General features: G+C 65.1%; 1 protein-coding gene across 1 annotated transcript in view; it reads left to right on the forward strand.

Moving 5' to 3' along the window:
• Positions 1–7,218: 7,218 nt before the first annotated feature.
• IGSF9B (immunoglobulin superfamily member 9B) overlaps positions 7,219–15,384 on the forward strand; it is a 39,583-nt gene continuing 31,417 nt past the window's right edge. Inside the window, exons 1-2 of the mRNA XM_074162444.1 lie at positions 7,219–7,282; positions 15,064–15,261. Coding sequence (XP_074018545.1) covers positions 7,219–7,282; positions 15,064–15,261 — 262 coding nt within the window. The remainder of the gene's footprint in view (positions 7,283–15,063; positions 15,262–15,384) is intronic.

Raw genomic sequence — 15,384 nt, forward strand, 5'->3', positions numbered from 1 at the left:
CCATGCAGCCCCCCACTTTGCTCCCAGCGGCTCGGTTTCTGGGGGCTACTTGGCACGGCTGTGGGGAAAGCGATCCTGCAGGGGGTCTCTGGCTACTCAGTCCTCGGGGGCCGTTCTGAGACTCCACTGAGCCCCCCCAGGGATGCTCGGCTGGGGGGAGAAGCGCGGTGGCTGGTGCAGCTCGGGCAGGGAGGTGCGTGGCTCTGGGCCCTCGCAGCCGCTGTCTGCTCCCCTCGGAACAAAGGCGGCTCTGAGCCTCCCCTGCCTCTTGGCACGGTACAAGAGAGCCCTTCTCTCCGGCAGCAAAAGCCCTTTCCATGCCTGTCCCCCCCCCCTCCCCTTCCCTGGGAAGGCTGACTGTGGAGGGGACCCCAGCAGGCTTGTCCCCTCCTGCAGCTGGGCCAGCACGTGCCCTCGCTGCTGGGATTTTGGGAGGGGGCAATGCTTGTAAGGCAGGGGTCCCACAGTCCTGCGCTCCCCACCTTGCACCGGCAAGGGTCTGGGGGGAGCAGGGATTGGGAAAGCTCTGTGTGCATGGGAGGCTTAGCCAACCCCCCCCAATTCGGGGTGCCCCCCGGTTCAGGGTGTGCTGAGGAGCGGGGCTGGCTGTCCTTGCATCCTGGAGCATGGGGGATGCAGCAGGAGCTGCCCCGGCAGCATCAGGGCTGGGGTGGGCTCCATCCGTGGGGACCGGGGACCCCAGCACGCCCGGCTGCAGCCGGGAAGGGAGAAGGGGGAAGAGCTCCCGCCACCGGTAATTACCGGCGAGGTTGATGCCACATGATTCAGGGACGTCAGCAGAGTGTGTCACAGCTGATGACAGGCTGCATGTGCAGGGGCTGGAAAAGATGCCAGGGCGAGAGGTTGGAGCACCGGGAGGGACAGCAGCGTCTGCCTCACAGTGCTGAGCCAGCCCGACCTTCAGTGAGTCACCTCTCCTCCCCAGCTTGCCATTGCCCCTCTGAAGTAGCCCAGCCTGTCCTTCTCCCTCCCAGAGCTCAGCTCCCCAGCAAACCCAAGCCCCGTGCCTCAGTTTCCCCACGGTGCAGGGGAAGCAATAGCTGAGCAGCTGCCGTGGGGCTCTGTGTGTGTGTGTGTGTGTGTGTGTGTGTGTGTGTGTCCCCGGCAAGGAGAGATACACACTCCCAGCTTTTTGGGGACATGCTAGGGGAAGCCAAGCCAAAGTGTCGTTACTCACGGCGATGACAGCGCCGATGACAAGTCCCCCAGCCCCCAGGAGCACGTGCTGTGCCTATGTTCCCAGTGTGGGGTGGTGTGTTCCCAGTGCCAGAGAGGCCCAGTGAGTAATGGGGTGGGCGGCAGTGCTGGGGTGCCGTGGGGGGGGGGTGGTGGTGAGGGGTGGGAGCAGCAACGCAGTGCTGCCAGGCTGGAAGGGGCTGCAGTCAGTGTCACTGAGCAGAGAAGGCTCTGGCATCCTTTTAGAGTCGGGGGACACACACACACACACACCCCACTGTCAGCCCTGGGAGTGCTGGGGGGGACACGTCCCACCGTGGGGCAGTAGGATGAGGGGGGGGGGGGGTGTTATAGCATGAGGATGGGGACACTCCGCCTCATGCCAAGGGTGAGAAAAGTTCCCAGGGAGGTCAGAGGTGCCTTGTCACCCCTTGCTTGGGGGAGTAAACCCCATCCCACGGTGGCCGCGGGTGACAGACATGGGTCTGGGGTCTCCCATCCCTCCTGGGCTGTGTCTGCCCCAGCCAAGGTCCTGTGGAGCAGCGTCACGAGGCTGAGCCCAACGGCGTCGGGACGGGGATGCTCTGCACGGCACAGGGAAGTATTTTGGCCGGAGAAGGAGGTGATGGGATAAGGCTGGGGTATCGGTTACCGGCATCGGATCCTTCTTCGGGGTTACTAAGACAAGGCAGACAATGGCTGCTGCTTGATCCGGGGAGTGCTGTGTGAGCGAGTCTATTAGTGGGCTGATGAGTAATCGGCGACGTTGGAGACCTGCTAACGGGAGGAAAAAAGTTGTGAACGTGACTCAACTGACCCCTCTCCGCAGAAGTTTAGTGTGGCTTTTCTGAAATACCACAGGTGGATCGTTCCACGACTTGGATGTGGAGCCGGGAAGGCATGGCAGGATATTCCTCCTTGCTTGCCAGCTGGAGTCACGCGTTGGTGATGAGCCACCGGTGATGGGAGAAGGGACGGGAAGGGAACGAGCCTAACCCCGGCTCGGCGTGAGCAGAGCCCATCTGCCTGCTCGTCCTTCAACGACTCCGTCGAGGGGCTTTTTTGCTCTTTCCCAGTGCAGGCTCGCTGTGCACGCAGCGACGCTGCAGGCTGGCTCAGCATTTCCATGCCCAGCTCCCAGATTTTCAGGGATCCTGACTGTCCCTGCCCTGGGATGGGGTGGGGTCCCTTCTCCCGGTCCCCGGGGCAGAGCGGGGAGGAGGTGACAGCTGGGCGATGTGGGATGCCGTGAGACACCGAGTCCCACTTTCCGAATGTGGGCCGTTGCCTCTCCGAGTGCAGGAGGCAGCTCTCCCGGGAGATCAGGTGTTGTGAGACTCGTGACTCCACCATGCAAATGCTGGAGGCTGTGAATAATCATGTACTTGTGCAGGGAGACTCAGCCCCGCGTGGGACGGAGCATCCCGCGGCCAGGAGGGAGGCAGACGAGCCCGCATCTCCTGCTCTCCCGGCCAGGTCACCGGCAGCGAGGGACCAGGAGGAGACTTGCAGCGACCGTCACCCCGGGAAGCTCCGTTTTTAGGTCAGCCCCTCTCCAGAAGCAAGTAATTTTGCTGCCCTGCATCAAGGTTGGACCAGAACCTCATGGCTCGAAGGGCTGGAAGAGAGTTTTCCAGCCTGGACTTGTAGTTCATTCCTGCTTTTCTTGTGCTGATTCCCAAAACCCAAACCTCTATCCCTGATCCCAAGAGCCAAGTTCTGTCCCGGGGACCTGGACTGACCGGGGCTGCGTCTCTCCCGGATGATCCTGCGTGCGATGGGGAGAGCTGCATCCCTTGAGTCTCTTGCCTGAGGATTCCTGCCTTGTCTGTCAGCGTTTTCCAAAACAACCCAAAAAGAAATGACATTTTTATCCCTCTTCTTAGGCAAAGTGGTAAATTTATCACTGGGCAGTTGTGGAGTGACTCAGCTGTGCGTGGTGGGCTGTGTTCTCCGTGGCTGTGCGATGGGACGGAGGGCAAGGGCAGTCTTACTGAGTCCTGGTCTACAGTGACCTTTTTTCCCCCCTTTCCGTCACCTTTTGAGCCAAGGAAGCCAAGGGGATCCCCAGTTCAGTGGCATGAAAGACGGATGACGGCTCAGGCCAGCGGAATGCTGCTGCCAGAGCTTCTCCCCCTTGGAAAGAGAAGGGATTCCACCAGTGGGGTGGGAAGGTGCCAGCTCCAGGGCCACCTACATCCCGTGGGAGATACATCACCGTGCCCTGTGGGGACAGCTCTGGGGCGTGTGTGGGTCTTGGGGGGTGTGTGGCTCGTTCGGCTCCGGCTCGTTCCTCGGTGGCTCCTGTCTGGCAGGGAGGGCTACCTGCCTGCCTCCCACGTGGCGGGCAGGAGGTGGCCATGGCCAAGGCCCTGGGTGCTCCTTCCCTTGCCTCGCCGCCTGCTGCCTTCGCCCGTTCCCCACTCTGCCACCGCAGGCTGACGGGAAAGTACACGGAGTGCCCTGCTCATGTAAATAAACCCGGCTATAAATAGAGAGGGAGAGAAGTGTGAAAACAGTGGGGAATGGATTTCATAAAACCAGCAAATTAGTCTGGAGAAACAAGGGTGTGAACCGGCAGCCGCGCTCCAACCCAAGCCCATATTTCCAGTTTCTTGAGGGACGCTGGTGGGGTCCCCGTGCCGTGCTCGGAGAGGTCCTCCCCATCTACCGTGGGCTTCTGATGCCTCCCGGGTTGGGCTGTGTTGATGTAGGTGTCACCAGTGCCCTTCATTATTATTTTTTTCCTCTTTGAAATTGTGGCAAAACCCAGTTAAAGACATGAAGATGGTCCGGCTGGTAACACGGACTCCAGCTGGACCGGAATATATCGACTCCAGATGGGTAAAGGTGGCTGGAGCTCTGCTGGCCTCGGGCTTGCTCCCTCACAGGCAGGGGGTGATGGCTGGGATTTTTTGGGGTGCTTTGAAGCTGGCAGAATGGGAGCAGGGAGGGTGCCGGTCAAGGGGCTGCTGCAAACCTGACTTTCTGGAGGTGGATTAAGGGCAAAAAGCACCCCAGGGCGAGGGTCCTGCCTGGCTCTGCCAGCCCACCTTGCCGAGCTGCAAGCTTTCGGTTCAGACCTCAGGGCTAAGTGCTGAGTCAGGCTTTTATGAGGTTCTTTGGATTCTGCTAAGGAAGCAAAGTGCCCGGCAGCTCGCGTGAGCTGGGGCTGGGGGTGAAATGCTGTCTTTGAGCCCCCTGCTGCCCTCGCAGGCTTTCACCTCCCGCCCAGGGCCATATGGGTGCCCGACCCTCAATTAGCATAATTGCGGGCAGAAGGTGCGGGTGGGGGATGCTCCTCAAACTCCCGCATCCTCTACAAGGGTTGGGTTTTTTTTTTCCCCCCCTCTTTCCGGGACACGCAGGGGAAGAAGCCGCAGGAAAGACCAGCAGCCGCTCCAACCTCTCCCCACGGTGTGGGCAAGGGGAAGACGGTGAGTGTTGGGGACAAAACCAGTGTGCTCCCCCCTCCCCTGCCCTCTGTGGGCGAGCTTGTCCCCTCCCGGGTTGCCTGTCATCTCGGGGGAAGTTCAGTGGTCCATTTCTCTGGCTGGCACGGCCCGCGGGGAGCGAGCCCGGCTGTTTGCCCATCTGGCATCACCAGAGGTCTTTGCAGGGAGGAGAGGTGGGCTGGGGGGGGGGGGGGGGCAGAGCACGGGGGGACTTTCTATTTTCTACCTATTTTCCGTTGAATCGGACCTTTTCAAACAGGGGCTTGTGGGGCAGGGCACAAAGCTGTGCCAGGGACGCGATGGAGGGGACAGGGGGACACGGGGCCGTCACGGGGTGACAGGGGCTTAGGGATGGGGGCAAGCGGCGTAGAACAGGAGCTAGGGGAGGTGACGCAGGTGGTGCAGGGTGGCAGGAGGAGGTGGGACAGCTGGTGCAAAGTGGCAGGTGAACGTGACACCAAGCTGGCGAGGAGGTGGCCGAGCTGTGCAGGGTCCTGGCGGAGGTGACAGCGAGCTGGTGCAGGTGGCACAGCTGATGCAGGGCGATGGTCCTGAACCTCTGCCAGGGGCACAGATGGTGGCAGATACGTTACCCTGAGCTGATGGGGGACACAAGGGTGCGGTGGGACCAGGCAGGTGGCAGGGACGTGACCCCAAGCTGGCGCAGGGTGGCAGGGACAGATGGCAGAGCCTGATGTCGGTCGGGGTGCTGCGGAGCTGGTGCGGGGGGCAGGTGGCTCAGCCCGTGGTGGGGAGGTGACCCCGCGTGGGTGCAAAGTGGCACTGGCATGTCAGAGAGGTGGTGTGTGGCAGCAGGGGCAGGTGGCAGAGCTGGGGACAGGGAGGTGACACTGCTCCAGGGTAGGGGGGTGTATCTGGGAGCAGGCAGGTGATGCTGAGCTGGTTCAGGGGCACATCTAGGGGCAGGGAGGTGACACTGAGACAGTGTAGAGGACATGTCTGAGGGCTGGGCGATGACGCTCATGAAGTAGGGGGCACATCTGGGGACAGGGAGGTGACACTGCTCCAGGGCAGTGGGCACATCTGTGGGCAGGGGGGTGACACCAAGCCAGTGCAGAGGCAGGGAGATGACATAGTGATGATGCAGGGGGCACATGTGGGGACACAGGTGACACTGAGCTGGTGCAGGGGCACATCTGGGGACAGGGAGGTGGCACATCTGGGGATGGCAAGGTGACACTGAGCCGGTGCAGGGGCACATCTGGGCACAGGGAGGTGACACCGAGCGGGTGCAGCAGGCTTATCTGTGGGCGGGGAGGTGGCACATCGGGGGACAGGAACGTGACTCCAAACCGGTGCAGCGGGCACAAGTGTGGGCAGGGAGGTGACATCGAGCCACTGCAGCGGGCACATCTGTGAGCAGGGAGGCGACACATCTGGGGATGGCGAGGTGACACTGAGCCGGTGCAGGGGCACAAGTGTGGGCAGGGAGGTGACATCGAGCCACTGCAGCGGGCACATCTGTGAGCAGGGAGGCGACACATCTGGGGATGGCGAGGTGACACTGAGCCGGTGCAGGGGCACATCTGGGCACAGGGAGGTGACATCGAGCCTCTGCAGCGGGCATATCTGTGGGCATGGAGGTGGCACATCTGGGCACAGGGAGGTGACATCGAGCCTCTGCAGCGGGCATATCTGTGGGCATGGAGGTGACACATCTGGGGATGGCGAGGTGACACTGAGTCGGTGCAGGGGCACATCTGGGCACAGGGAGGTGACATCGAGCCTCTGCAGCGGGCACATCTGTGGGCATGGAGGTGGCACATCTGGGGACAGGGAGGCGACATCGAGCCTCTGCAGCGGGCATATCTGTGGCATGGAGGTGACACATCTGGGCACAGAGGGGTGGCACATCTGGGGACAGAGGGGTGACGCCAAGCCGGTGCAGCGGGCATATCTGGGGACAGGGAGGCGACACATCTGGGCACAGGGAGGTGACATCGAGCCGCTGCAGCGGGCACATCTGCGGGCGGGGAGGTGGCACATCTGGGGACAGGGAGGTGACACCGAACCGGTGCAGCGGGGACATGTGGGGAGCGGGAGGGGCCGCCGCTGCGGGGCGGGTGGCAGAGCCCGCCGGGGAGGTGACCGTCCGCCGGAGGTGACCCCGTACCGTGCCGCTCCGAGCCGCTCCCGGCCGCCCCGGCGCACCGCCCGCCGCTCCCGGCATTGCGCATGATACTGCGGCGCAGGGGCCCCCGTGCGCGCCAACCCACCTTGAAACGGGCCCGGGCCGCTCCGCCGGGCCAATCACCGCCCACTCCGCCGGGGCCCGGCCAATGGGCGGCGGGCGGGGGCGGCACCGAGCCGCTAAAGGGCGCAGGCTAGGCTGCGCCCCGCGCCGTGCGGCGGAGGGCAGGTGCGGCGCGGCGGCGGCATGGGCGCGGGCATGGGCGCAGCGGCGGCGGCCGGCGGCCGGCCCTAAGCCGCCCCTCCGGCCCGGCCAGCCCCGGGGAGCCCTGCCCCCGGTCCGGCTAGCCCTGCCCCGCCCCGGCCGGGCCGCCCGGCGGGCGGAAGATGCTGCGCACCGGGGGCCGGTAGTACTATGATTTGGTATGTGGCCGCTTTGGTAGCAAGTGTGCTCGGCGCCCGCGGGCTGCCCGTCCAAGGTGAGTGGGGTCTCCGGGGATGTCGGGGACGGGGGGGAGGTCCGCCGGGCTCCCCGGAGCGGAGAGCGTCCCCCCCCCAGCTTTGCATCGCCCCCCGGTGTACCGGCTGCGAAGGGCGGGGGGGGGGGCGGGATGTGGATGCACCGGGCAGGGATGCGGGTACCGGGCTGGGATGCGCACACCGGGAGCCTGTACCGGGTTGGGATGGGTTTACCGGGCTGGGATGCATGCACTGAGGTGGTGGTGGTGGGGGGGGTCAGCACGTCCCGGAGCTCCCCCCGGGAGCAGGGCAGGGGGGCATCACGCCCCGGGGATGCGGCGTGCTGCGGCTCCGGGGGGAGCGGGGGGGGGGGATTGCCTCCCCTCCGGTGCAGGGGGGGCTGGCCGTGTCCCCGGGGCGGCAGCGAGGGGCTGGTTATTGCTTTATTCCCCGCTGCCCCCCCGGAGAAGCGGGGGGGAGCATCTTCCCCCGGCGCTCCGGGATTTTTTTAAATTTATTTATTTTTTTTTTGCGGTGACCTCCCCGAGGGCAGCGGCTGCGGGTCGGGAAGTTTGGGAGGCAGGAGCCGGTGGGCGACAGGTCCTGCCTGGATTTTGTTCTCGGGGGTGTGTGTGTGTGTGTGTGTGTGTGTGCTTGGAAATTCCCCTTGGGAGAAGGCAAGGGGGTGCGAGTCCTTGCAGGGGGCACGCCTGGCTGGATGCGGGGGACACACACACACACACACACAGAGCGTGGCCGGGGCCAGAGTGCAGGCAGGGGATGGGCATGCGTTTCTGGCTAGTCCTCCCCCCCCCCGCCCCGTTTTCCCCCCCGGCGGATCCCAGGGGCGCAGGTTTGCCCTTCCCTGCAAGGATAGCCCGGGCTGGGCAAGGAGAAATGGGAAAAAAAATGGATTCGGTGCCTTCCCCCGCAGTGCCCCGGCCGTGCTCGTCCGCTCCTGCCTGCGGGTTTGGGGGTGACTTTGCCCCCCCTCCCTGCTTTTGGGGGAGGCTGCCCTCATTCCCACCCCTCTACCCCCCACTGCAGGCTGGCTGCTGCACCGGTGGGGGGGGTGGAAACTGAGGCACAGGGTTGTCCAAGGTCAGGAGGGAGACAGCGGCGGGGAATAACCCTGATTTTCCTGCTCTGGCTTCTTTTCCGTCAGCTGCCAGCCCCCTCCCTCCCCGCCAGCCAGCCCTGCAGGTGGAAGGGGAGCTGCCCGCCGCTGGTGCGGCACCGTCTCCCCATCCCTGCCGCCGGTACCTCGCCGGGCACGGGGTCCTCCCTGCACCCCGGTGGTGTCCCTACCCCCTGGAATGTCACCGAGCCCTTCCCGTGGGGATGCGGTGACGGCAAGCGATGCAGAGGAACGCCACCTCGGCGGGCTGGGAGGGGGCACCTGGGCATGCAGAGGGGCACCGCAGCCCCCGCCGCATCACGGCGCTCCTCTGCATCCTGCTGCCAGTCCCTTGGCATCCCTGCTGGAGGCGGAGGGAAGGGGAAAAGGGTGTGTGGGGGGGTGGAGGTGTCAGGATGGAGCCCCTCTCGCTGCTTGCCTGAAATGCATCCTGCGGCGTGGCGAGGCGGTGGTTTGCAGCAGCGCTGCGAGAGAGGAGAGGGATGCTCTGCCTGGGAGAGGAGCAGAGCAGCCAATTCCGCGCCTGGGAACTCGGGAATACCCTGGGAGATGCTGGGATGGGGCTCCCGAGCTGGTGGCGGGGTGGGTGGGTGCTGGGGACCCCGGGCGCGGGGGTGCCGGGCGTACGGAGCAGCGCGTACGTGATGAATGAGCGCGCCGTGAGTAATGCGTGGGTGGGCGGCGGGCGAGGGGGCGCTGCCGGCCAGCGCGGCCCCCGTGGGAGGGCTGCGTGGGGACGGGGGAGCCAGTGGGACTCGCCCCAGCGCCCTCCCCTCCTCCTTGAGTTGGCGGGGGCTGTCACCCCTCGTCGCTCGGGGACAGGGCTTCAGAGCAGGGCTGGGGCTGGCCACGCGCCGGTGCCCTCGCTGGGGCTTTGCCTCTGGCCATGGCCTTCCTCCCAACGCTGCCTCCTCCTCCTCGTAGAGCCTGGCTGAGATGTAGTGATGCTGGCCCCGGGCAGCCCTCTTGCCTGGCCTGACTCTCTGAGGGCTTTCCAGGCGTTAATCGGCTCAGGGAGGGAAGGAGGGCGCGTTATCCCCTCTTACGGCATGGGGGAGGAGAGCCAGGACGTGACCGCACCGGGAGTGGGTGTCGGAGGAGGGATCCGGCCTCCTGGCATTCCCGGTGACGCCGAGGGGCTTTTCCTCCCTCTCCCACGAGCGTGACGCGGTGCCGCACGGCGCGCGGGGATGCTCACGGATGCGGCAGGCGCGGTTCGCGGAGGAAGGATTCGGCTTCGCCAGCCCCGGGCCAGGGCTCCTGTGGAAGAGGTGTGTCCCCCATGGGACACGGCGGCAGGTGACGCTCGTGGCAATGACCTTGGCCGGTCGGAGCGGCTCGCCGTGGCGATGCCGGCGCTGCGTCCCCTCCTCGCTGTACGCGAGGGCTGGTGCCTCTTCGGCCGTGGAGGGGTTTGGACCAGCAGCCACCGGCTTTGGCACACGTGGCTTTGGCCCCGTTCTCCTCTGGCAAAGGGATGGTTTGGCAGCGGGATTGGCCAAGGGGGTTGGCCCAGCTCCCGCTTCCATCCTTTCCCAGAGGATTCCTGCTCCTCTGGACCTGTTGGATGGGAGCGCGCGAGGCAGGGAGGGATGTGCTCATATCTCGGTCGTTGACTTGGCTCGCCGGAGGGTTTTTGCCGTGATGCTTTCCTGGCTCGGTTGCCTTTCGACTTGGAAGATGCAGCTTCGCTGGTGACGGGTGGACCCTGCATCCTTCCTTTCCGGAGCTGCGGCAGAATGGGTTTGCTCCCGTTCGCCTCCAGTCTTCCGTCTTGGAGGTCGTGGCTTCAGGCTGGAAGAGGAACCCCCGCAGATGGGCGAGCAGCGGGTCCAGCCCCGTGCCGTGCCGATGGAGGAGTCCTCCTTGCCTCTCCTTTCCCCTGCGGTAGGCATCTCCCGAGCTCGGGGAGCCCTGAGCGACCAGCTGGCCTTTGGAAAAACAACTCCCTTCCTCCCGCTTGATGATGGAGAGGCTGGTGTTGGTGGGAGGGCTGCCTGAGCCAGGAACAGCGTGATTCAGGAGCCGCTGGCGGGAGGCTGGGAGCGCTGCCTGCATCCCAGTTGCCGGTCGGAAGGATGGGGAGGCATCGGGGTGGTGTGCTCTGCTCTGTGGGGAGGGTGATGCAGGCAGCCTGCCCCTGGGTACCGGTGCAATGTGGGTCTGGATGCGCTGGGTTGGAGGGCGCAGCACCCTTGGCGGGGGTGGGGGGGCAGGATGTCTCCCCCAGGAGTGGTTTTGGCTCTGGCTCCCCCCGGGCTGCTTGCTCGGCCCCACAGCACGTGGTGGGAACTTGCAGGGAGCTGCTGGTTGTTGCTGGGAGATGATGGCTCCCCTGAGGCAGCTGCTGTGTGGCACCTGGGGATGCTCTACACAGGGCCGGTGGCATTTAGAGGGAGGGGGCGCTTGGGGACCCCCCCAGGTGGGAGCGGGGACACCAGGGTGACCATGGGGAAGCTGTTTCCTTGCCCGCTCCATCTCTGCGCTAACACATGAGCTGCCACCCAGCCGGGGACAGTCCCCACTTGTGTCACCCGGGGAGCGGGGACCCACGCTGGCAAGCGGGGGGGCTGCCGTGGGGCAGCACCCTAGGCATGCACGCTCCCCTGGGGGTGCCTGTGCGGGGATGGTGTGGGTGCCCCCCCCCCAGGACACCCCTTGTCCCCTGGGGACGGGGTTGGAAGTCACTGTCTTGCCGGTGAATGGGGTGCAGCTAATCCCGCTCCTCCGCCGGCCCCGCATGACCTTGAGGCACGTCACTTGACCTGCGCGTCGCCTTCCATCCATCTGGAAAATCCGGTTTAAAGCGCAGGAACCGGCGCTGTAAAGCCCAGATGCTGCTTTCCAGCTGGGGGAGGGGGCGAGGGCTGGGCTCCTGGTTCCCCCCCCCCAGTCCCCAGATGCTCCCCCCTCCTCCAGGGCACATGTGGATGCTCTCGGGGGGCTGCGGGTACCCCCGGGCGGGCAGGGGGGGACCGAGCTTGCATCGGGGGGTGCAGCCCCCACCGAGCTGTTGGGAGGGGGGGTAGGGAGGTGACGGGCAGGAGGCTTTCCCCCCATCCCATGTCCCTGCAGTGGGTGGTCCTTGTTTTTACACCCCCCCCCCCCTCCCCAGGCTGCTGTTGCTGCCCTGCTTGTTCCGTGGCACTGGCTGCCTGCTCTCCTTCCCTGCCGGCCTCCATATGCCACGCCGGTGGCCTTGTCCTCAGAGATCCCCGCCGTATCCCGCCTCCGCCGATGTGAGCGGGATGTGTCAGCGCAGATCTCGTCTCCGATCGGCGGAGAGGAGAGGAGAGGAGGTCCACGGGCTCGGGGCCTCGCGCCTGCTCCCTTAGCCATCCCTGCAGGGGGACAGGAATGAGGATGAGCCCCTGGGGTGATGGCTCAGGACGGGATCCCCTCTTTGACCCCTTCCTGGGATCTTCGCCATCATCCCTTGGCTTCGGGATGGGTGTTTATCCCCACCGCGAGCCGAGGTGCAAGGCTATTTAATTTGGAAACCTGCTCGGCCGTGGCCACATCCTTCTCGGGAAGCATCTGTAGGAAGGGTCCCGCTTCAGCAAGTGCACCTGAGATGCTGGGTACCACCAGCTTCACCGCGTCACCTTAGGTCTCTGCTTTCGGGATGGGAAGAACTGGATGCTCGGATCCGGGCGAGGGTCTTCCCAGCCTCAGCATCACCGTCCTGGGGAGCCCCCACGGTGGCACCGTCTCTACGCGGCGGCGGCCTTCCCTCCTCTCCCTTTGGGATGCTGTTCCAACTCCACCTCCGCATCTTGTATTCTTGCCTCCTGGCACGCGGCGTGCTTTTATTTTTCCTGGATCTGCTTGGATGACGGAGCCTGTTGATGACTTGTTTTTCTTTACGAGGCATCCCCCAGCTTCGCCCGAGCTCCCGCACCGAGGAAGGATTTGGGGTTCGCGTCCCCGCTGCGGCTCCCCTATGTCGACCCTATTTCCAACCCACAGGCTGAGCCTTGAACCCACCTTCCCCCCCCCCCCCCCCCCCCCCCCGCCCCCTGAGCTTGGCTGGGAAAATCAAGTGGGTTTAAAAATACCTCGTCTGTTTGCACTCTGTTTCTTCTGGCGTCTGCGGGTTGTTTTCAGGCGTTTCCCCACAAATGTGGGGGTGAGAAACGCTCCTCTGAGTCGGGAGCTGCAGTCTCCATCGCTCGCTTGCCTTCAGCGGCCGGGATTTGGGAGGAAAACCCAGTCGGGGCTGGGACCCACGGGGTTGGGAAGTTGGGGAGACCCAAGGCTGGGGTGTGTAAAACATCCCCCCGTGGTTTTCCGGCTGCCTGTGGAAGCGGGGACGGGAGGGCACGGGGGCTGGTGGCAGCTGGGGCGAGCCAGGGGCCGGCTAGCGGCCGTGGCTGCCAGTCGGCCGTGTGCGTGGGGGGGGGGGCGATGCTCAGCCGTGCGTGCAATTCCCCACCGGCCTTGGCGATCAGACACCGGCGCTACGAGCTGCCGGGCCTGACCTATTTTCCTCTGCCTGGGCAACCCTGGCTGGGCATGGGTCCGGCAGAGATGCTGGCTCATCCCCTCCCTTGGGGACATCACTGGTCTGGGGCTCCCAGTGTTGAGTGTGACCCCCACCCCACCCAGCATCCATCCCAGTGGTTGTCTGGGCATGGGGCAATGGGTGGCCTTCTCCAGCTGGGCAAGCATCAGCATCCCAGGCTCCGTCTGGTGTTGAGGAGCCAAAAACCAAGATCCCACCTTGGTACCTCGGGGTGGTGGGGGGAAGGGGGGCTGCCCCGCTCCGTCCCGTGCTGCTGGTGGAAAGCAGGACCATCCCTTTGAAGGTGCTGGGGACCCGCTCGCTGGAGCGAGGCGGCCGGGGAAGCGTGCGTCCTTGGATGCTCTTGAGCAGCACGTGACAGCTGCTGTCCCTGATCGGCGCAGGGGGGCCGTGGGCAGGGGGGGGGTGTGTGTGTCCTTCCAGCCCTGCAGCGCAGCCCCCCGGCACGGGCGCAGCGGGGTCGGGGTGGGTTCTCGCAGCTCTTTGCCGGGGTGGCAGGGGAAGGGTGACGCTGTCCCCGTTGACAGGCTGCGAACGCGTGAGCTCATCGGCGATGCAGCGATAACGAGGGATGGAGAGGTGCAAGAGCGGCATCAGAGGGGTGCAAATTGGGGAGGGTGTGTGTGTGTGTGTGTGTGTGTGTGTGTGTTCAGGAGCGGGATAGGTGTGTGCACAGCAATCCCCCCACCCGGGTGGGGTGCGAGGAGGTACGTGGCCGTGTGGGGACCCCCCATACCGGGGCTGGGTGCCCGCAACGGGCATGCGATGCAACGTCTGCTCCTTTGCAGATGGTTCAAGAGCTTTGCACCCCGGCGTCGCCCTCCCTGCTGCCACCAGCCAGTCCTCCCAGTTAAACAGCCACCATCCAGCCCCGGTACCCGGCTTGCACCTTGCAGGGAGGGGAGGGGGGTTTCGGCTGCTCTGCCCGCCGTCCACCGCAGTTCCCCTTCTCCCCTTCCCAAGGGGGGGCTCTTGTCCGGTGAGCCCATGGGGTTGGCACGGTGCGGGCCTCTCGCCGCTTGTGCCGGAGCCAAAAATAGCCGGTGATGCTCGGCTTCCCGCGGCGGGGAAGCGGTGATGTCACTCGCCTCCAATCACCGGCAGCCCCGAAGAGCAGCGCGGAGGAGTGGGAACGTGCTTCCCCGAGCATCCCTCCCCGAGCATCCCCCCCCTGGAGCAGGCGGCGGCAGGGTGTGCCGGGAAAACGGGGGCCCTTTCCTTGCTGGGAAGGGAGATGTGGGGCTGAAGCCTGTGCCTGCAGTTTTGGGGACCACCCCTCCCCCTCCTCCTTGGCTCCCCCCTCCCCAGCCCTGGGTTTTCCCTCTCCCTTTCTGGAAGCCGTGCTGAGGATGCAGCTTTGCTGCTGATGGGGAGAGGAGGATGACGACAGGCTGCAGCTGAGCGGGGAGGCACAGCCGGGGTGGAGCAGTGCCTTCGTTAGAGACTGAGACCAAAGCCTTGTTTAATTACCCCAGCCTGGGGCAGGGGGGGGACCGGCCGGGAGGAGCAGGGTGCCAGACTCGATGCACAGGTCGCAGCCGGGTTTCAGGCCTGGGGCTCTCGGGGACATCTGAGGACGGGCAGGTTTGGCTGGAGCATCTTCGCTCCGAGGGCTCAGCCTTTCCCTGTGGGAAAGCCGGATCCCTGGGCTGGCACATCGGAGCTGCCCCTCGGTGGCCCCTGCAGGCTAGGTCCCATGGATGTGGGGACACAAGCATGGTGGCAAAAGCAGCCTTTTGCCCACTGCAGGGACACGGGGCAGCCCTCATGGTGCTGCTAGGGGGGGACCAGCACTAGGTATGCTCTCTGCTGAGAGCGGAGGGTCCCCAAAACCCCCGCGGGGCACTGGCACCACCCTTGGTGTGGCATGGAGGATGGGAAGCCATCCTGGAGCAGCAGGTGCTGGTGGCCACTCTCCTGAGTCCTGGGGTGGCCCTGGAGCTGGGTGGAAGGGTTTGGGGAACACCTCCTTGGTTTCAGGGTGGGGGAGATCCATCCCTGGGGTGATGCCCGCCTCTGGCTTGGGATGGGAATAGCCTTGGCTGCAGCTTTCCCAGGGGTCCCAGACCTCTGGCTGTCACTGATTTTGGGGTCTGGTGGTGGGGTCAGCCGTGGTTTCTCCCTTTGCCCCCTCGCAGGTGCCCTCGGCTCGAGGGAGGAGCCCGAGTTTGTGACCGCTCGCGCTGGCGAGAGCGTGATCCTGGGATGCGACGTGATCCACCCGCTGACGGGGCAGCCCCCTCCCTATGTCGTGGAGTGGTTCAAGTTTGGCGTCCCCATCCCCATCTTCATCAAGTTTGGGTTTTACCCTCCCCATGTCGACCCGGAGTATGCCGGTGAGTCCGGGACGGGGGTACGAGGGGGACACGCTGGGGACGTACGGCTCCGCTCCATCCGTTCCTCCATCGGGAACCGCACGGGCTCTGCCTCTCGTTGCTCGCTTTCCACCCAGTTGGTTT

The sequence above is a fragment of the Numenius arquata genome, chromosome 22, assembly GCF_964106895.1.
Source record: "Numenius arquata chromosome 22, bNumArq3.hap1.1, whole genome shotgun sequence".
NCBI lineage: Eukaryota > Metazoa > Chordata > Aves > Charadriiformes > Scolopacidae > Numenius > Numenius arquata.